This window comes from Octodon degus, unplaced genomic scaffold (genome assembly GCF_000260255.1).
Source record: "Octodon degus isolate 3935 unplaced genomic scaffold, OctDeg1.0 scaffold00007, whole genome shotgun sequence".
Classification (NCBI taxonomy): Eukaryota; Metazoa; Chordata; class Mammalia; order Rodentia; family Octodontidae; genus Octodon; species Octodon degus.
The window spans coordinates 18,535,904-18,556,444 of NW_004524583.1; the positions used below are offsets into that span (position 1 = coordinate 18,535,904).

The following is a 20,541-nucleotide window of genomic DNA, read 5'->3' on the forward strand; positions in this document are numbered from 1 at the left end:
GCCCTTCGTCGGATGATCTTAATTTAGTGATTTAAAGCAGTTACATTAAAAAAATAACAACTGAAAGTCGGTCTTGCTGATTTGCTCTGGCTGGGCTTGAACTTGGACTCCTTCTGCCTCAGCCTCCCAGAGCAGAGTGCTGGGATGATGGGCATGCACTGCCACCCCCCGCCACTGGGAGTAATACAAGTATGGACACTCCTCTGCAAAATATTTAAGGCTGCCGTTAGTGCTGGACCTGAGACAGACTACAGAGAATTAACTGGTGAAAATGCAAATATGAGTGGAGGTATTTCAACAAGCTCGTGGCAGCATGGTCTAACGCATGCATTGTGTAGAGGCAGCACTGCGCTAGAAGCTTCCATCTACTGCAGAAAACCTAGGAGTACCATTATTAACAAACAGAGCAGAGCACAATGCTTCAACTTACAAAATGTGCAAACACCAGTACCCGTGTCCCTTGGAGACCCACACTGCAGTGAGAGACAGCCAGGCACTCCCTGTATTTTAATCTGTCATTTCCTCACTGCAGCCCTGGGTGAGTGGCTCTGGGGTGGCACGGGGCACAGGCTTACCTCGCATGTCTTCTGCTGTTCCCGGAGAGCTGGAAGGCTGTGGGCAACATTTCCTGCAAGTGCCTCTTCTGTCCTCTCCAAGAGGTGGACCCACTTTTCACAGTAAGGAAGAAATTTTTCATGGAGTCCGATTTTCTGAAGCTCACTATGAAGGTTTAAAAACACAAAATAGAGACATGGAATAAGGACACCATGGAGCTTGTGTGGCTCATTCTGCCTTTGCAGAATCAATGGCTGGGAGGGGTGTGCCCACCTGCAGCATTCCAGCGCTGTGGCCGTGGCCCGGACCCACCGCCGGTTCACCTGCTGCAGAGTCTTCAAGGCCACGTCACTGAGTGGGAGCCTGAGGCTGACCTCATTCAGATGTTCCATGGCGGGAGCCTGGGCTGTCAGCGCCAGCACATGATTCTATGAAAAAATAAGTCCAGATGTTTTGGCGCTGATACGATTCCCACATGATGACACGGCCCCTTCAGCTCAAGATGAAGGGAGGTGGGGCCTGAACAGGTGAATGACTTGCCTGCTGCAGATGCAGCTGGGACTACACCTGGCTCCCGATGCCAAACCTGACCAAGGGAGCCAACCTACCCAGCCAGCAGTGCCTATGCAGCTCAGGAAGTAGGAAGGGGAACAGACTTTACAAGATGCAACAGCGGCTTTGAAAAAAAGGCCAATATTAGATCTTTAAGTCCTAGAGAGCCTGCCAACAACTCAACCTTACATAGGTCAGGGGGATGTTTGTAGATGGAATGAAAACGTGATTCTTAATATAACTCTAATAAAGCATGGTACTTAAAACTATAAACAATAATACTAGCCCTATCTTGGTAGAACATGAAATCGCAAGAAAGCAGAAACACCAAAGTTTTATTTTTTAAAAGATATTCCAGGGACAGCCTCGAGGTCAATAAGATGTTAAACAAACATCTTTTGCAACACTGGCATTATCGTTATAGACCTCTGCTTGCAGTGTCTAGTCAGGGTCAGTAAACAGCTCCTGCACCAGGTCATAAGTATCTTAGGCTTTTGTGGGCCATGCAGCCTCAGGAGCAATGATTTACCTGCCCTCAAAGCAAGAAAACTCTCAGAGTGAGAGGAGGTGAACCTGGGCTGAGATAGGATGCAGCAACTTGCGAACTCCTGATCTAGGTTATGGCTATCATTCCTTAGAGGAGGGCCGGGCAGATGGCTCAGTAGAATAAGTGCTTCCCTGGCAAGCGCAAGGGCCTGAGTTCAATCCCTGGTTCCACCAAAAAACAAAACAAAAAAACAATGGACATTCCTTAGAGGAACTGCAAAAAGGACGATTCCTACATTCTTCCATCTGTTTATGTTAACTATATTGAATTTGGTAAGGTCACAGAAAAGGGACAATACATGATTTTAATGGAAATGTTTCATACTTGGTCTCTAATTACCAGATTCAATTAAACACAACAGCCAGTCCCTGGATTATTCTGGTTCGCTGCAGTTAAATCTACAAGTCACTATGACATATTGTTAACTTTTCTAGACCTTAGAAGAATGAGGGCAGGAATGAACAAGCAGATGACTGTATTCAAGAGTTAATTAGGATGCAAAGAGATTCAACAGTGCAACAGTAATGAGCTTATTTTTAACCTTATGGTGAGGCTAAGTCCTCAGGAAAGACAAATATTGCCAATACCAGGAATGAGTCAGGATTTTCTTCTTTCTCTAGCTGGTAAAGTTTATCCAAATTCTCTTCTTCTTGGACAATAAGAGCCTGTAAAGACTCCAGCTGCTCTTCAAATTCCTTAAACTGTGAAAGAACAAACTAGAAAGAGAGACATTCTCATTAGAAACGGTTTTCATGCGCACATAGAACATACAGCCTTGCGGGTTGGTAAGAATTTAACCCACAACAGTTCGTTATTATCTCAGAAATTCAGACATGATTATTTGAAGACTCCAGCGTCTCCACTGTTTCTGAGCCTCCTGGGGTGAATGGCTCAGGTGCTGAGAGGGCTACACAGAGAAGGCGAGCCAGCGAGCACTCTGTTCCCCGGGTACTGGGAATGAAGTCATTTAAGTACTTTCTGCTGATACTGAGATATTGGAGCTCCACGGCCTTCTAGTGTCTCCCATACTAAGAGCTTTCCAAAAAGTGAATAAAGCATGTAATATCTGACCATGCTTCAAGAAGCAGTTTCTATGATTCACTTACTGCACTTGGCAATCCAAGTAACAGATCTGGACAGTGTATGCAATATATCGCTTCTCAACCTGACATGTGCAATAAACCACAGTGGTGGCTTAATGTTTGTCCACTATCCATGTGATTGGAGGTAGAGCGACACATTTGCAGGCAGTTTCACGCTGCACCTTTCCCTAAGGTGCCAGCCCTACCACACACTTGCTTCCTAGAACACAGGGCCGGGGCAGGGAGCACATGGCCACGACTACCACAGGGATGGAAAAGGAAGTGCAACCTCAAATTCGTTTGCTTTTCTAAGCAGCATCTTTTCCAAATAAGCAGCTCTCTGGAGGGCGTGCAGCTGCCCAGAAAGAAGCTCGGGGACACCGGAATCTGCAGACTGCGGGAGCTGATCCAACGGCATGGCGTTCTGGAGCAGGGCTTTTGTCTTCTGCACATCGTGCTGCAGTTCCTGCAGGAGAAAGTGCAGTCACCAAAGGCTTCCTTCTTTCACACTACAATTCCCTACGCCCTGCTACTCCCTCAGCATCTAGGAGAATTGCTGACCTGAACCTGTGGATATGGTTTTCGTTATGTTTATTTCAAACAGGTGAAAAAACAAGCCTCTGAATGATCTGGAGCACTGGAGCTGTTCTAAAATTTGTTGGTTCTGAGCTAGAACTGACCACCACTCAATAGAGGGGAGGCTTCTAGTGGATCCTTACCAGGATCTACTTTCCTCAGCACTTTGGGAGGCTGAGGCAAGAAGACCCCAAGTTTGAGCCTACGTTGGACAACTTAATGAGATCCTGTCTCAAAATTTTAAAAAATAAAAATAAAAAGGAGCGAGGCTGTCATTTACTGTGAAGGCCCTAAGTTTAATCCCTGGTACTGAAAACAACATCTGCTTTTGTTTTAAAAAACAGCAGGTGGACAGCAACTGCAAGACAGAGCAGTTGGATTCTTGTCTCTTTAAATTGGTTACCCCTTTTTAATTTGAAAATCCCTATCATATCATAAAAGACACAGGATATCCAGTCAGCAAGTTTAATACGAAAAAATATTCAATTTCTGAGTATGTCTTCATAGTAGGAAAAACAAGTACAGAGGAAACTGCTGCTCTTAAATATAGTCTAAAAAAAATCACTAAGTCCATGGAAAAAGTCAACGAACATAGCATCAAGCCTATGGCTATTTCTAAAGCAAGAGATTCAACAGCTATCACTGCTAGATGAATCCACTCAGAAAAGACAATTTTGCTTTTCTTTCAGATACTGTATGAGGCCGGTTCTTTCCAGATAACTGCTGTGGTCAAAGTATGGACTTGGAAAACAAGTGGTGTCGGGTCCCCCTGACCCAGCCGCTGCTTAGACTTGATGTCTGAGCTCACACCTGCTCCCCCAGCCTTGCACACCCCACCTGTCTCCCCCAACCCCCTTCCTGTCTGACTTGGGTCTGGCGTTCCCAAAGGGCCTTGCGTCTACCTGTGTGTCCTGCAGGGCCAGCGGCAGGGTCTCCGCCAGGTTGTTTCCAGACATGTTGATTTTCGCAAGCTGCTGGAACTTGGCTTCCTGCTGCTCCAGCCTGGCTGCGGCCTCTGTGTGGGCGCCGTGACAGGCCTTGCAGAGCTGGAGCAGACCTCGGGCCTTCTGCAACTCATCTGCAAGGCTTTGGTTTACCTGGGTCCACCTGTCAGCACAACGCAAGCAACGGCACCCTTACTCCACCCTTCCCGATACCAGGCAGTTAACAGTGGACGGATTATTAAGAAGACACTGTCACATGCTTCTTTAAATTAAGAGCATCACCACCATATACAGACATCCAAATTAGGCTATCTGACTTATAATGTTTAGCAAAAATGAAAAAATTTGTGATCGGCAGAAAATATCTAGGAACGACCCTTAGGCAAAGTGGGAAAAAGCGCTGAATTATATGTCTGCTGGGCAATGTCCTTAGATAGATCTTAATTGTCTTTATGTCAAATAAAATTTGTTTTGCAATTATTAAAAGAAAATATTCCTTATGCAAAAGTACATAGGGAACTGCTTTGCCCCATATACATGCTGTAGACGCTTTTGTTTCTTCCCCATTTAATTGAAAAATGTTACCCCATTCATTAGTAAAAATAAAAGAAAACCTAATTTTAAATGCCTGAAGCTGTGGTCTGTAGATTTCCTTTCCTATGTGCAGCGGTGGCCTCGATTCCATCAGCAGCCACTGGCCACCCTGCTTGGGGACGGTGGCCCTGATCTCACGCTCAGGTGGGTTCTGTGTTTTTCTCCCCCACCCCTCTCGGCCTGCCCATCACCATTGGGTCAGGACCTGGGGCCACCGCTGCGGGCCCAGGCCTCGCGTTCCTCCTTTAGTCCTGGCTCCCGGGAGCTGCGCCTGGAGGAAGGCTGCACAGAGACACCTCAGGTAGCTGGACCACGACACCACTCTGGGAGCAAATCTGCCTTAGTCAGCTTTCAAGCTCCACCCAGCACAAGAACCCACAAGGAACGAGGCACAGACTTCCAGAAAGCAGGTCATCAGTACGTTCTTTCCAGCCCCAACAGAGCAGCTCATCAGGGGGATCAGTAACACCTGCTTTGCAAGCACCTCACGTCTCCAAAGTGTGAATGCACAGCAGACAGCACAGCTGGGCGCGTCTAGAAGGCTTCTGTGTCCAACTCCGGTGTCCTGAGACAGCCCTGGCCCTGGGCAGGCCTTTCTACATCATCACCCAGCCAGGGACTAGCGCTCGAGACAGCGAACCAGGAGAGCAGAGAGCAGAGCAACAAGGAAGCAGCCACCTCAGCGGCCGAGCAGACCCCCCAAGGCCGACACCAAGTTGCCCACCCGCCCGTGACTCCAGCGGGAGCTTCGTGCGCACCTGGCGTGAGCATGCTGGCGCTTCTCCTCCATGATCTGGGCCACTGCGGGGCAGGGCTCTCTGAGTCTGCCGATCATCTCCTGCAGCTCCTCCCAGCTCCCCTCGCTGCTCTCAGCTTCGTCTTGAAGACTCTAAGAGAATAGAGCGCAAATGGCAGCTTCAGATGCACTAGCGACTTCCCACTCGGGCAGCGGCTTCTCCGCAATCGCTGCACGCGGGCCGCGCAGACACTCAGACTCTAGACGGTGGTAAGAAACTATCACAAACGGAAAGAAAGCAACTGAGGAGGCCTGTCAGCCTGCCTTTCCTTCCTTCCATTTGTCTGTCCTTCCTTCCCTCCCTCCCTCCCTCCCTCCCTTGAAGCTGAAATGTAAGTTGAAAACAAAACCAGGCTGGTGGTTCATGCCTGTCATCCCAGCACTCTGCCAGGCCAAGGCAGTAGGATTATAAATTTAGGTCCAACCTGGTAATTTAGGGCCTGAGCAAGACCCTGTCTTAAAATAAAAAGGGTTGGGCGTGGAGCTTAGTCCAATGGCCCTGAGTTCAATCTCTAGTGCTGCAAAACAGCCCCAAAACATGTTTAAAAAAAAAAGAAAGACAGAAAAACACTTAAGCCAAACACACATACCTACATTTAAAATGTGAAAATACAAGGACATAAAAACCACAATGTACAATGTGCAGATAAAGTTCTGCTCTGGCTTGTGCGGCTCACTCCACACCTCCTCAGCCACGGCTGGGAACACACAGCTCTGTGCTGCTCTGTGGAGGGCACAGGCCACTGCTGTGTGCCTGTGCTGCTGCGGACTCACCTGCAGGGCCTGCACCTGGCACGCCAGGGCCTCCAGGGACGGGACCTCAGGCGCGCTGTGCTCCACACGGTACCTGCACCGGATCACCGTCCCCTGCGCCTCCTCGTACAGGTGCTCGCAGCTCTTCTGGGCCGCCAGCACTGCCTGCATGGAGGCTCTGAGCCGGGAGACCTGTGTGAGAAGTGGGAAGAGGCCAAGTCACGAGAAGGTGCACTTGGCGCCGGCTCCTCCCAGAGCCATCCCTGTACCAGCAGATGCTGGCACCTTGAAAGTGGGCATGGGGGCAGGGGCAGCGATTGGCGGCGGGTGGGAATGCAAGTCAGAGGACCCAATTCCCACAGAAGGCCACGTTCCAGGTTCCAGGGTGGGGGAAAGGAAAAGACCCCTTGGGTCAGAAGGGTCAGTGCCAGAAGCACTGGGCAGGGAGATCAGAGCCCAGGGAAGGAACTCAGGGCTGGGGGAGCAGAGCCCAGTTCAGCTAGGTTTTCTACCAGCTTCCTGGCCTGGGGGCTATTTAATCCTGCGGGGAGGCCCCAGGACTGGAGATTGAACCCACAGTACACATACCAACACACATCTCCAGCTCTTTCCTTTTTTTGGCTCTTTTTGTTGAGATAGGGTCTTACTGTGCAGTTCAGGCTGGCCTTGAATTTAGGGCAATCTTCCTGCCTCAGCCTCCAGAGTACTGGGATGACAGGTGTATGCCCCCATGCCGAGCCACCCCAGCTCTTTTTATCTTTTCTTTGGAGACTTATTTCACTAAGTTGCTCAGTTGCCCAGGTTGGGCTGGAACTTGTGATCCTCCTGCCTCAGTTCCCAGAATGCTGGGATTACAGGCCGACATCATCAGGCCCAGTTTCGATTTGGTTTCTTTATCCACAAAACAGAGATTAACAAAGTCCAAATAAAAGTGTCGGTGAAAATGCTCTAAAATCTGCAAAGCATTCTAAATGTAACATGAGACCTGTTTCACCTGACACTCTTAGGAAGCAGGCACAGCCTGGTGTGAAAGTGACAGGCAAGAGCAAAGTGTGACAAACAGCATATTGTCCCATTAGTTCATTTTGATAATGATAAAAGAAAGTAAACATCTAGTTACCTACTGAAAATGAGCTCAGATCTGATCAATAATATATAAAGAACATTTAACAACTCAACAAGCAAACAGAACCAAATTAGCACAGTGCAGTGGCACATGCCCACAATCCCAGCACTCTGGAGGTTGAGGCAGGAGGATCGCTGTAAATTCTAGGCCAGCCTGGTTATACAATAAGTTCAAAACTAGCCTGGACTACACAGGAGACCTTTTCTCAAAAAATAAATGAATAGACAAGTACACAGAAAAATAACTAAGGAATGGGCAATGACACTTCTCCAAAGATGTACCAGGAGTCAATAAAATAAGAAAAGGGGCTGGTGAGATGGCTCAGTGGTCTAAAGCACCTACTTAGAACAAGCTTAGCAAAGCACAGGGACCGCGGTTCAATCCCCCAGCACCACATGCCATCCAGCCCCGCCCCCTGGTGGGCTGAGCTGGCCACACACACACACACACACACATAAATAAATAAATAAATAAAAAATTTAAAAAATAAAATAAAATAAAATAAAATAAAAAAAGATGCCTGGTGTCCACAGTCACTGGGGGATGTTACACATAGCCACTTTGTACGAGTGAGACATTGCTTCCTATCACTTTGATGGCTATAATAAAAAATATAGATAATTAAGTATGGATGTAGAAAAGTTTGACAGTTCTTCAAAAAGTTCAAGTTACCATTAGACTAACAATTGTTTTCATGGATATCCATCCACCTACCCAGGAGCACTGAAAGTGCAAGCGTATATTCACAGGAAAGCCTGTACCCGAGTGTTTATAGCAGCACGCTCACCACAGGCTACAAATGGAAATGACCCATTCAGCTGAAGAATGGATAAACTAAGCGTGGTATATCCATACAATGGAATTTTACTTTTTTTTTTGGTGGAACAGGGGATTGAACTCAGGCCCTTGCACTTGCCAGCAAGCGCTTCTTCTACTGAGCTATCTACCCAGCCCCGATGGAATATTACTGAGTCATACAAAGCAATGAATTATTGATACACATACACTGATCTTGCAAACATCATGCTAAGGGCTGGAGGCAGCGCTCAGGGGTTACTGATGCTGGGCAGTTCGCGGATGGACAACCTACAGTCCTTCTCTCTACGTTCGTAAAATACTTACTGAAATACTAATTCATACTCTAGGCGATTCACTTATGTGAAATGTACACTCTCCATAACCAACTACAGAACATCTTCTTCACACCAAAAGAAATCCCAAGGCAGCAGCAGCTATTCCTCTTCTTCGCCACCACTAACCTACTTTCTGTCTCTATAGATTCACTTATGCTGGGTTATTTCACATAAATGGAGTCACACTTTTGTCACCAACTTCTTTCACTTAGCGTAATGTCTTTCTTTTTCCTTTTTTGAGACAGGGTTTTACTGTGCAGTTCAGGTGGCTCTAGAACTCACTTTGCAGCCACACTAGCCTCCTGCCCCCACTTCCTGAGTGCTGGGGTTACAGTTATGCGTTATCACGCCTGGCTCTTAACATCTCTAAAGCCATTAATGTTCTACAACATGTTGGTTATCTTTTTTTGGAAATATAATACTCCATTGTGTAAATATACTGCATTTTACTAATATATTCATAGGTAGATGGATAATGGGTTATTTCCACTTTTTGGCTATTATGAATTACGCTGCTGTAATCATTGACGTACAAGTTTGTTTTTTTGCAAAACCGGGGATTGAACTCAGGCCCTTGTGCTTCCTTGGCAAGCACATATTCTACTGAGCTATCTCCCCAGCCCCAATGTACAAGTTTTTGATATGAATGTTTTAATTTCTTTTGGGTTATCTACATAGGAGTTGATTTACTTGGTAAAATGGTGGCTTTATATTTAACCATTTGGGGACATGGCACATTATTTTCTAGATGTTATTTTTCCAGCATGGGAAGGACTGAATCTTCATACTGGTTTATATTTCAACCCATTTTTAATTTTGAGACAAGGTTTTTCTAAGTCCTGACGATGCCCAGGCTGGGTTTGAACTTGTAGTCCTGCTGCTTCAGCCTCCCGGAGTGCTGGGATTCCAGGCACGTGTCACCATGTCCAGTGTGGGGGTTTGTTTCTGGAACCTCAATTATATTCTACTTATATACAGTTCTAACTTCATGACTTTGTTAGCTGCCTGCCATTTTCCCCTGCAGCCTCTCAACTTCCCCCTCTATACTTTCATTACATTATAGTTCTTGCAATTACCTGTGGAGCTGCACTTTTTCCACTGGGAACTACAGGAAGTCAGGCTGGCCGCTGCCTGTGGGGTTCACACATGCGGCTTGTTCCCAAGCCTCTTGGACAAATGGTGGAAAGTGGGCTTTGGCAGACGACAAACACCCATGCTGAGGATGCTGGAGGAAACGTGGACCTGGGGCAGTTGGTTAGTACAGCGCAGCCCTTTGTTGCAGGACATGCAGGCTGTAATGTCTGGAGATGTCTGTCTGTCTGTCTGTCTGTCTGTCTGTCTGTCTGTCTGTCTGTCTGTCTGTCGGTGCTGTCTCCTCACAACCCAGACGTTCCTTTCATAAGATCCAGGGGGCCCGCATGCCTTTTCCTTCTGAACTTTCCCTGACCACTGAGCTGTGTCCCCTGCCTCGAGAGCCGTCCCTGTGCTCATCACACTCCTAGCTCACGAGGGTTACGTGACACAGGACCACAGAGCACCCACCTACATGTGGGGCATCTGAGCTGCTTCTCCAGAGCTGTTCTGTGTATCTGCCCAGGAGACAACGCCAGATGCTGTCAGGCCGTGGACATGGGGCATTTGTGTCCGCAGGACCACAGCAGACACAACAAAGACAGCCCAGGGGGTTTCCTGCCTGTCTGGGAAGACAGGAGTAGTGGCTTTGCTTTGAATTCAATGCACAAAATGGGATTCGAAATGTTTCTCTCCACTTGAAGACTTTCCTCAACAACTGTCCAGTTTTTGGTACAGAGCAAGTCTCCACAAGTGTTAAAGAAAAAAACAGCACATAGGAGATATGAAAAGAAACAATATACTTCAAATGAGTCCTATACCTGATCGACCACACGGCTCCTCTTTTGAAACAACACATCGATTCCAGATACTGGATCTTCTAACCATGGTGTGGTCCCACTCTCCAAAGTCAGGTGGCTTTGTCTCAACTCATCCAGGGCTTTGGATTTGGCTGCGAGTTGATTTTCTATGTCCTGGAATGGCAAAGGGGAAAAACAGTTTTTGATGCATATTATTATAATAAAACAGTAAGGTTCAGGAGACTGGAGTTTCCTCTTTTCAAGCAAAAAACTGCTGCTGTAGTATATAATTATAGCATTACAACAAATATACTTTAATCATAATACAATCTGCATTTGACGTTATAGTGCATGGCTTTTTCTTTTAAGAAACACTAAGCAAAAAGTCGTTTCCAGCATGACAGGGAGAGCCCAGGACAGGCGTACTTGCTGCACATCTGCCCTGGGCTGGCTGTTAATGCAGGCCCGAGTCACTGCACCCAAGTCTCTGTCACCTGGCAAAGGGAGAAGACAGCCCACGCTGGGTGTGGCTTCGAGTCCCACTGAGACCACATAGAAGAGGTGCTTGGAATGACAGGAAGTAGACCTGGTGGTCCAGACAGGAACAACTCTAGCAGCCTCTTTTACCCCTTGGTCTGTGTGAATTCACTCCTAAAAGCAACATAAACTCTCTAACTACATATTTCCCAGAAATGCACAGAAGCCTGAGCCTGGGAAGGAGCCCATGGGGCCGGCGATCTGCAGACGGCTGACGTGAAGGTGGCCAGCGGCAGCCTGCTGCGCGCCAGAGGAAAGGTGGCGGGTGTGGCCTGAACAACTTCTGGGGCCAGGCTGGGACCCAACTCAGAAAATGTGGATGCTTCTCCTTAATTCTTTTTGTCACAGTGGAGATGGAACCCAAGGCCGTGTGCCCACTGAACACACATGGTGTCACTGAATGGCATCCTAGTCCGTTTTTAAAAGTATGTATTCAAGGGCTGGCCAGATAGCTCGGCAGATTAAAGCACCTGCTTAGACAGACATAGGAACTGGGGTTCAATCCCCGGTGTGCCATGCCAACCCCACCCACGGGGCACACTGGGACAGTGAATGAGACTGGGCGTGGTGGTGCGCGCCTGGAATCCTAGCACTTGGGAGGCTGAAAACAAGAGAATCACTATGAGTCTGATCTGTAGTAAGACCTTATAGTCCCTGTACTAAATACATAAAAAAGTAAAATAAAAAAATGTTCAAGACATATGAGCGTGTTACAGAATATCCATGCCTACCTCCTCTACACAGCTCAGTACTCCACACATGCATGTGAATATGTGGTCACCCTCTGATGCCCCTTTGCTCAAGTTTTCTCTTGATTAAACACACACACACACACACACACACACACACACACACACACACACAGATTCAGCTTTCTAAAACCATCACCAGGGGTCCACAAGGAAAGAGGAAGGCAAGTGCCTCGTGGCTCAGGGGTGGGACAACCGGCTGCAACCGGGCACTGGTGCGGACGAGCCCCTTGCATTGGCCTTACAGGGTGCTACTGACATCCAAGCCAGGGAGCTGCAGGTCACACTTAAAATATTGAAGTCACAAACTTTAAAGCAATAAATATCAGAAATCTTTTGAAGAGTAGAAAAAAGAGGGAATGAATTCTGTTAAGAAACTGATAGGTGAGAGCTAGGAAAGGACCAGGCAATCAGCAATGGAGTGAGGGAGAGAGGGAGGGAAAGAGCCAGCCAGCCAGCCAGCCAGCCAGCCAGGAACCGCCACTGTGTGGTCCTCCTCCCAGTGAATGCAGGGCCATGTGACCATGACTGTGAAACCTCTCACTGCACCAGCAGTCCACATGAGAATGCTGCCCAGTGACACCTTGCATGCCACAGGGTTCTGAGGTTCTCTTCATGGAGGGGCTGGGAAAGTGCCCATGAAGAGAACCATGCCCAGCAAGCAGACCACTCTGCAGTAGCCTCTGCCAGCGAGTGCCACTGTTCACTGTGCCCACCTCACGCCTGACCACCTCAGCCCTGTCCCTTCCCCTGGGTAGGTTTGCAGGTGGGGTCGGGTCAGCAGGCTGCAGATGGGCTGAATCCCTGAACTCCCTCATCTGGTAGAAGATGCACAAGTGGACAGATGAGAGTGTAGCCAGCCTGTGACATGAGGACCACACCAAGGGGCTAGCGACATCTAAGTAGGAATTTATCTCACCTCCACCAAGTTTACAGTCTTCTGTGAAGATGCATCTAAGAAAGCAAAATGCACATTAAAACGGGAGCGACAAGCTAGTGCAAAGTAAGGGAGCACAGGAAGGGGCATGGACGTAACTAGGGGTGGAAGGTGGAGGAGGCGGAGCAAATGCTTGGCCTGTGTTCTGCTGTCACAGGAGGCCTGTGCGAGGCACTGGCGGTGAGGCAGAGCTGTGGAGTGTTTCGTGTTCTGTGACTGCACAAGGGCCAGAGCTGCTGAGGATTATGGGCGGGGATGACAAGAGAGGAGGCTGCTCAAACCTGTCTGAAGATTATGCATGCAGGTTACCTGCACCCCAGGGCACCCAGGTACAACCCCTTATGTGCACTTGGATGGCAGGCACACATTTAAATCTGGGAGCCCCATTCCAGAGGGGGCTACCATGGTGCTTCTGGGTCCTACGCCTTCTGCAACACGAGTCATTTTGCCAATGATCATGACGAATGTTAGGGAAAAACATGTATTAGTAAAATTAAGAATTTATTAAAAGGCATACTTTCTCGCTGGGAAAAATCACATATATCCCAGATAGGTGAACTGGCCAAATGCAGTTCTCACCCTTATTGAGCAGGATATAAGAACGGGGTGTAGTTGTCGCCTATAACCTGGGTGATAATCCCTAGGACAAGTCTGTGTCTGTCCCCCCAACCCCCTGGGCACTGAAGATTGAATCCAGGGCCTTTTAAATTGAATTCAGGCTGCATTTCAGCCCTTTTAATTTGTTTTTTTCTTTTTGAGACAGGCTCTTATAAAGATATTGAATCACCCAGACTAGCCTCACACTTGTGGTCCTCCTGCCTCAGCCTCCCAGAGTGCTAGGATTACAGCCATGTGTCACCATGCCTGGCTCCTGCTGTGATTTTGTATCCAGCCTAACTTTTGAAAAAACTCTGGTCGCCTAACGTGACCACAGAGATGACGGACTCTGCTTCCTCTGGGGCAAGCTCCTGAGCTCCTCATGCACAGTGCTGATGGCAGGCCAAAGGGCAGCGAGCACAGGGCTTCGCTGAGCTTGCCATCTACACACTGCCTGAGCTGTCTCCTAGTAGTTTCCACACGCGGCAGACCTCCATCTGTGTTTCCTTTTTCCTGCCAGTATGGGGCTCAAGCCCAGGGCTTTGGGCTGTGCTACTGAGCTGTACCACGGCTCTGGGATCTGCTTAATCACAACGTGCCGGAGGTGCTGGGGCAGATAACCTAACCCAACTCCAGTGTGTCTGATGGCTCACACTCACCAAAACAAAGCAAAAGACTAAGAACTCTGCAGACTTGCTTAGGTTACACGCTGAGAAGCTGTAGTGGCCTGTCTGCAATTTGTAGGTAAGGTGAGGTTGCTGAGGGCCTGGGACGCCGTTCTACAATACTAGAATGTCACTCCGTAATGTGGAGACAGTGAAGGATTTCCCAAAGGGCACCGCTGAGACCTTGTGCATTTTAGAAGCGTCACTCTGAGGCAGTGTGAAGGCAAATGAGAAGGACAGAGGCCAGGGGCTGGGCGCAGGCCTGTGCTGAGAGGACAGCATGTGTTTTGCTGGGGACCAATGATGCGGAGCTCCTGAGGGCAGACAGACAAGGACAAAAGCTGCCTCTGAGGAGGACTGTCACCTGTGAGCTGAGGACCGCAGCTTCCCGCAGAGGACGCTGTCTGCCAGGTGGCTCTAAGGAGGCTCAGTGGAGACACACACAGGAGCGGGGGACATGACACAAGCATCCCAAAGCCCTGTGACCACATCCTGCGCTGCTCACATTTTACGTCCAGGGCTATTCTGTCGGCCTCTCAGCAGAACCAGGGTCCCACCGACCTTCCCACCCAACAGTGCACAGCACACGGTGTTCCTGCAGCCTCAGCACCTGGCTGGGAGCGTGCGGCCGCCCTGGGCAGTGCTGAGGGAGGACGAGGCCTTGCTGGGAGGGGCTGTCCCAAGGGCCGCGGGAGCTGGCAGACAGACAATGACCTGTCGACCAGAAGCATCAGTACTGGGCAAAGTAATAACACAAAAATTGGGAAGCACCTAAATCAAAATTCCTTGGGCTTATTTTACCCCCTTGGGAAGAAATAGTATTTATATCTCTTAAGAGGAGCAATGACTAGGGAAATAGCTTTTGCTCGTTACGACAGGAAACAGTACTCTACAACCCTATAAAACACAGGGATGATGATGGTGATGTAATTTCTGTAAGGAACCAAGTACAGCCAGTGCCGCACGGCCCAGGTGTGCAGCTGTGGCCCCACCTGGCTTGTGTATGGACACCCCTCAGGGCCAGAGCCTTTTTCTCTGTGTGACACAACTATCTAAGGATACCCCTCTCTGGATGCCATCCTGTTGCTAAGCAACACAGGGCTGTAAGTGCAGTCTCCAGACACTGGAGCATCCGGCCTTTTTCTTGGGGTGCATGTGGGGACCTCACAGGCCAACTGCACCATGGGGGACGGGACCTGCCCATGCCTCACCTGACAGTCCAGGAGCAGCTTCCCAACCGAGAGCACGCGTGCAGGTGTCTGCAAGGTGTTCAGCCTCTCCTCCTGCGCCTGCAGCCAGCTGTCCAGCATCTGTACTTTGCTCTCCTGCTCCATGAGGCTTTCCAGAAGCTGTTCTAAATGCTGTATCTATAAGGAGTGAACAAAAATATAGTGAGAACGTGTCTTATATTAAACACTAATGCTTAAAAAATGTAAATGGCAGAGCTGAGGAGACAGTTCAATGGGATAAGTGCCTGCCTGGCAAGTACAAGGTGCCAAGTTTGATACCTGGTACAGCAAGTAAATGGCATGCTATGGCTTTTTAAAATTTTTCTGTCTTTTTGAGGCAGGGTCTCGGCTCTGCAGTTCAGGCTGGCCTTGAGCTCATTTTGCAGCCAGGCTGATCTCGAACTCATAACAATCCTCCTGCCTCAGCGCCCTGAGTGCTGGAAATACAGGTTTGTGCCACCACCCCTGGCTTGACAGGACATTTTGAAAATGATAGTTTTCTTCCCAAATTTCTAATATTTTGCATAAAATAGACTGGTAACTTTGGGCTAAAGTTTAAGCTAGAAAATAGAATTTAAATTCTTTAAAACACACAAAGTGAAGGTTGATCTTTGGGCTGGGGAGATGGCTCAGTAGAACAAGCACTTCCCTGACAAGCACAAGGGCCTGAGTTTAATCCCCAATTCTGCCAAAAAGAAAGAAAGAGAGAGAGAGAGAGAGAGAGAGAGAGAGAGAGAGAGAGAGAGAGAGAGAAAGAAAGAGAAAGAAAGAGAAAGAAAGAAAGAAAGAAAGAAAGAAAGAAAGAAAGAAGAAAGCTAATCTGCTGAGACAGCTGGCTACTTTGGAGTCTCATACCAGGTTTACAAAAGTAAAAATCATGTTGCTAACCTTCAATACATTTTTACCACATCCTCTATTAATATAGGTGAAGCTGGGGCCCAGGAGAAAGCTCAGTAGAATAAGTGCTTCCCTGGCAAGTACAAGGGCCTGAGTTCAATCCTCGGTTCCGCCAAAAAAAATACAGATAAAGCTGAAGGAGATGCTTCCCTCGGACTCTTCTGCAGAGTTGCTTAACATTTTCTATCAATATTAGCAATATCACAAATTGTCCATCAATGTAATAATTAGTTTTAATCTTGTGATTCTTCTCATATCTAATACAATTTTTATTAGGCAACAGAGTAATAAATTAAGTTTTCCAATATACTGTAAACACTCCTTGCTGTCACAAAGGGTGGCATTAATTTTAAAAGACTGTCCTATGGCTTGCCAAATGGACACGGTATCTTTTTTGTTTGTTTTGAGAGAGGGTCCTGTTAGGTAATTTTCGCTGACCTTGAACCCACTATGCAGCCCAGGCTAGCCTCAAACTTATGGCAGCCTTTCTGCTTCAGCCTTCCAAGTTCTGGGATCGCAGGTGTGCACCACCATGGCCGGCTGGACATGGTATCGTTTGATTAGTTATTCCCCTAACATAAGGAAGGTGTTGTACAGTTTTTGTAAGTATAAATCGCATCAAACACTTTATGTACACTTTCCATTTTGGAAGGGTTGTCTGCTTTAAAATAAATATCTATAGGGCCAGTCAAATAGCTTAGCGGATTAAAGTGCCTGCTTAGGCAGATGCAAGCACTGGGAGTTCGATCCCTGGGTCTGCCATGCCAGCCCCACCCCTGGGGCGGCGACTGAGACAGGGCGTAGTGGCAAATGCCTGTAATCCCAGAGCTTGGGAGGCTGTAAACAGGAGGATCACTACGAGTCTGATCTACGTAGTAAGACCCTGTACTAAATTTAAAAAATAAACAAAATAAATATCTAACAGCTGGATTGTAGGTTGAAATCATAAGGATGATCAACATGGTTTAAATTCTGCTGGTGCTTTGTGAAAACTGCATTTAAACCACTATGCTATCGGCAACATGGCACCTTGGAGCTCTCTGGGTACCTCTGCTCCAGCCTGGTCTATCTGGGTCCATCTGTGTACTTGAATCTGAACTGCACAAATCTATTTGTACGCATTCTCCACACAGAACAGAGATCAATGATATTTACATATAAATATGTGAATAAACATACATATGTAGATATGTAAATGCACATATATAAAATATATATACACATAAATATGTAAATATGTATTTCAGTAATATATTTTCTTCATCTTTTCTGAGGACACAATGTGAAAAATCGACCACAAAGCCGCATGCATTTTCCTTCCTTTTCATGATCATTAAAGCTGAAATAACTCCCCTTCTTGAATATGTGTTCATAGAAAAATGTCAAAAGCTCTGTCTTTTTTAGTACTCTGGTATAACATTCGACTTCTTAAACAAAATTTCTCTTCTTCACTTGCCTAAGTCAATTTCCCACTAAGAAATCTCAAGAGATATAAGAATTACTATTTTTGTACCCATGGAAGGTGCTAAAACACAGGACTTAGAAAGGGGCTATGTATCAATCATCTGAACGTCTTGCTTTAGTGTGTCAGAAGTGGTATTCTGTGAAGTCCGAGCCGTTTGGGGCTGGGGCTTGGAGCCCACCTTTCGATTCAGGGCTCCGTGCACGCGGTGCCACTGGCGGTTCATCTCGCCCAAGTGCTCCGCAAACTCCGTCCTTTCATAGCGCTTGCTTTCGACGTCACAGGTGCTCAGCTGCAGTAGTGACTGGTTAACAAAGTCCACTATCCACTGTTTGTAGTCCATTTCCATTCTAAACGCCTGGAACACACAAACAGGCAAAATTAAACACCCAAAGCTTGAATGATTTTTCCCTGGCTGTGTTTAGGGGGCGCCCCACTCCCACCCACTAACCCTGGGGCCAGGGAGGCCTTCCCTTCCACCCATTCCGAACCCCATCAAGAAGCTGCTTTATGGGAGTGCTAATCTTTTTTGTGAATGACACATTCCCAGGAATACTGGCTGCTCTGAAACAGAGCAGAAAGCCCAAAAGACCCGTGTATATGGCGGCAGCTGTCAGCTGAGGCGCATCAGAACCTGGGTTCTGACTGACGGCTTTTGTGAGAGGTTGCCTGAGAGCAATGCTGGATTCTGGGCTACTTTGAGACTTATGCAGACAACACCACGAGAAAAAAAGAGGTTAAGATTCTCCCAGGAAGCCCAGGACACATTAGCAACTCTGCAAGTTAGGCAGCATCTGCTGAAGAATCCCAGCCTCCCCAGGCAGTCAGGACAGTGTGGAGCTCAACAGCAATCCTAAGCCCATATGGGGCTGTCAAGCCTGCTGCCCATTAGGTTTTATCCAGGAATGTTCCAGTACCTCCTCTGGGACTGCCCAAGGGAATAAGGTGTTATGTACTAGGTTGTTAGATCCTGGTATTCCTAGACTAGGTAGGGACAGTATAGGAAAACATCTGCTACTGTCATACATGGTCACTAAGCCATGCACGTTCCGCCTGCCAGAGGGGAGCTCTGGCAGCGGGCGGGTGTTTGATGACAGTTGGAGGGCTACCATTTAGCGCTGAGCTTGGAGGGCTACCATTCGGTGCTGAGCTCTCAGTGGCTAGCACAGTGCCTGGCGCAAGCTAAGTGCTTGCCTGTGCCTTGTTCAATGATAATTACTTGAAATTAAAATTCTTGGAGGAGGCCACAGTCATACTATTTGTAGAAGGACATCAGCTTTTCTTCTTCACTCTCAAAGATTTATTAATACCTATTGGAGGTGAGCCACGGAGCTCTTTGGGGGAGGTAAAGGTTGGCCCCCGCTTCTACACTTGATCTTAGCCCAAAGGCCGAGAAGCAATAGCCCCTGCTTCTTAAAGCTCTGTCAAGGTGGGAAACAGCCAAGCAAGCCACTGATTATTATACTAGGTGACAGAAACTAGCACCCACAAGTGGAGACAATCTGTCGAGAGGCCAGCTAAGCCTGCTGGAAGAACCAGGGTGAGCTTGTCAGTGAGAAGAACTCCAGCCAACCCCAAAGGACGCCCGGGAGGACTTTAGTGGCTGACAGTGCCAGCAGTAGGCAGCCTGCATGAATAGGAGGACAAAGAGCTGCAGAAGTGGGTGAGGAACCCACAGACATCCGCGGACAGCTGAGGCTGGGGAGCAGGGAGGCCCTGGGCTCATGAAAAGCTTGGGCTGTCCCACGGGGCGGGGTGACAACGGAATGGAGGCTAATTCATGTCTCGAGGACGGTCCCCCACTCCACGTCCTAGCCCTAGAATTAGATTTTCTGAATTGTATGCCACACGGCTCTTGGGTCAGCTTTTCTCCTCCTCATGTATGATGTGCCTTCTCAGTCAATAGAAAGATTCGGCCCACACCATTACCTTCAGCTTCTGAAGCTGCCTCTTCACTTGAGGCGCAGAACTCGGGGCTTGTGCAGCCTCCTCATCGGCCATTTGGTGTTCTACACAGTTCATCCAGCCAATCATTTCTGCGATTGCTTTGCGAGACGGCAATTTCTCCATCTGAAGCTGCAAGGACAAAATGATTTTCACTTAATTACCTGCAGTTAACAGAAATGAATCAGGGCATTAAGAAAGATGATATCTGGTTTGATAAGAGGTCTTGCTACATAATTACGGAGGTTACCCACAAAAAACAAACCCAGAATTCGAGCTTCGAATAAATGACCCCCAAACAATGATAAAGACCTCCATATAAACTAAGACAGTGGTACAGATAAACCGAGAAATAAAGTAATTAAGCCTAATTTCTCTCTTTAAGAAAGCTCTCACTGGAAGAGAGTCCAGTAATTAAGACCTATATTCAGTGGTGCCAGGGAAAAATAGGTAGTGTCAATGAAAATTATTGAGTCAGAAAAATAGTTTTAAAAGAGTTGTGAGCTAACAAGTGAACGCTAATCAAACGCGAGGGCTTTCAACACTTACTTGGTGAAGCTTTTCCTGAATGTCTGGAAGCTGGGTGATGAGCAGGGTCCACTTTTGTTCAAACTGTGTTAAGGCAGCCCGCAGCGTGGCGGTGTCTGTCTCTTTGAGCTGTAGAAGTTGGTTTCCCGTACTCATGACTGCAGTCTTCAGGGAAGACTTCTCGTCCACTTCTTTGGAAAATTCCTGAAGGAAACCGTTTTAGAGATTACAAACTTCTGAAGTTTAAATATAGCCAGAATAATTGGCTAGAAGGCAAAGCTGGATATAGTAAACAAATCTACATACCCGCACACATACATGCACACGCACACACATGCACACGCATGTACAAAAAGGCGTACATGCATGTGCCTCCTGTCAAGCTCCGCTCTGGGCATGAGATACACATCCAAGAACACGGGGGGTGGAGATTCTTAGGCAGCTGATCTGCTGCCCCACACTGACCT

At 47.6% G+C, this 20,541-nt stretch overlaps 1 protein-coding gene across 3 annotated transcripts in view; it reads right to left on the reverse strand.

Annotated features, from left to right (window-relative positions):
- Syne2 (spectrin repeat containing nuclear envelope protein 2) overlaps nucleotides 1–20,541 on the reverse strand; it is a 225,010-nt gene that overhangs the window by 55,769 nt on the left and 148,700 nt on the right. For all 3 annotated transcript variants that reach the window (XM_023702960.1, XM_023702961.1, XM_023702964.1), the window contains 12 exons: nucleotides 20,096–20,278; nucleotides 19,532–19,678; nucleotides 17,784–17,960; nucleotides 15,226–15,381; nucleotides 10,551–10,703; nucleotides 6,421–6,591; nucleotides 5,609–5,739; nucleotides 4,215–4,419; nucleotides 3,026–3,202; nucleotides 2,242–2,370; nucleotides 829–983; nucleotides 576–720 (listed from right to left, as the gene is read on the reverse strand). In XM_023702960.1, coding sequence (XP_023558728.1) covers nucleotides 576–720; nucleotides 829–983; nucleotides 2,242–2,370; nucleotides 3,026–3,202; nucleotides 4,215–4,419; nucleotides 5,609–5,739; nucleotides 6,421–6,591; nucleotides 10,551–10,703; nucleotides 15,226–15,381; nucleotides 17,784–17,960; nucleotides 19,532–19,678; nucleotides 20,096–20,278 — 1,929 coding nt within the window. The remainder of the gene's footprint in view (nucleotides 1–575; nucleotides 721–828; nucleotides 984–2,241; nucleotides 2,371–3,025; nucleotides 3,203–4,214; nucleotides 4,420–5,608; nucleotides 5,740–6,420; nucleotides 6,592–10,550; nucleotides 10,704–15,225; nucleotides 15,382–17,783; nucleotides 17,961–19,531; nucleotides 19,679–20,095; nucleotides 20,279–20,541) is intronic.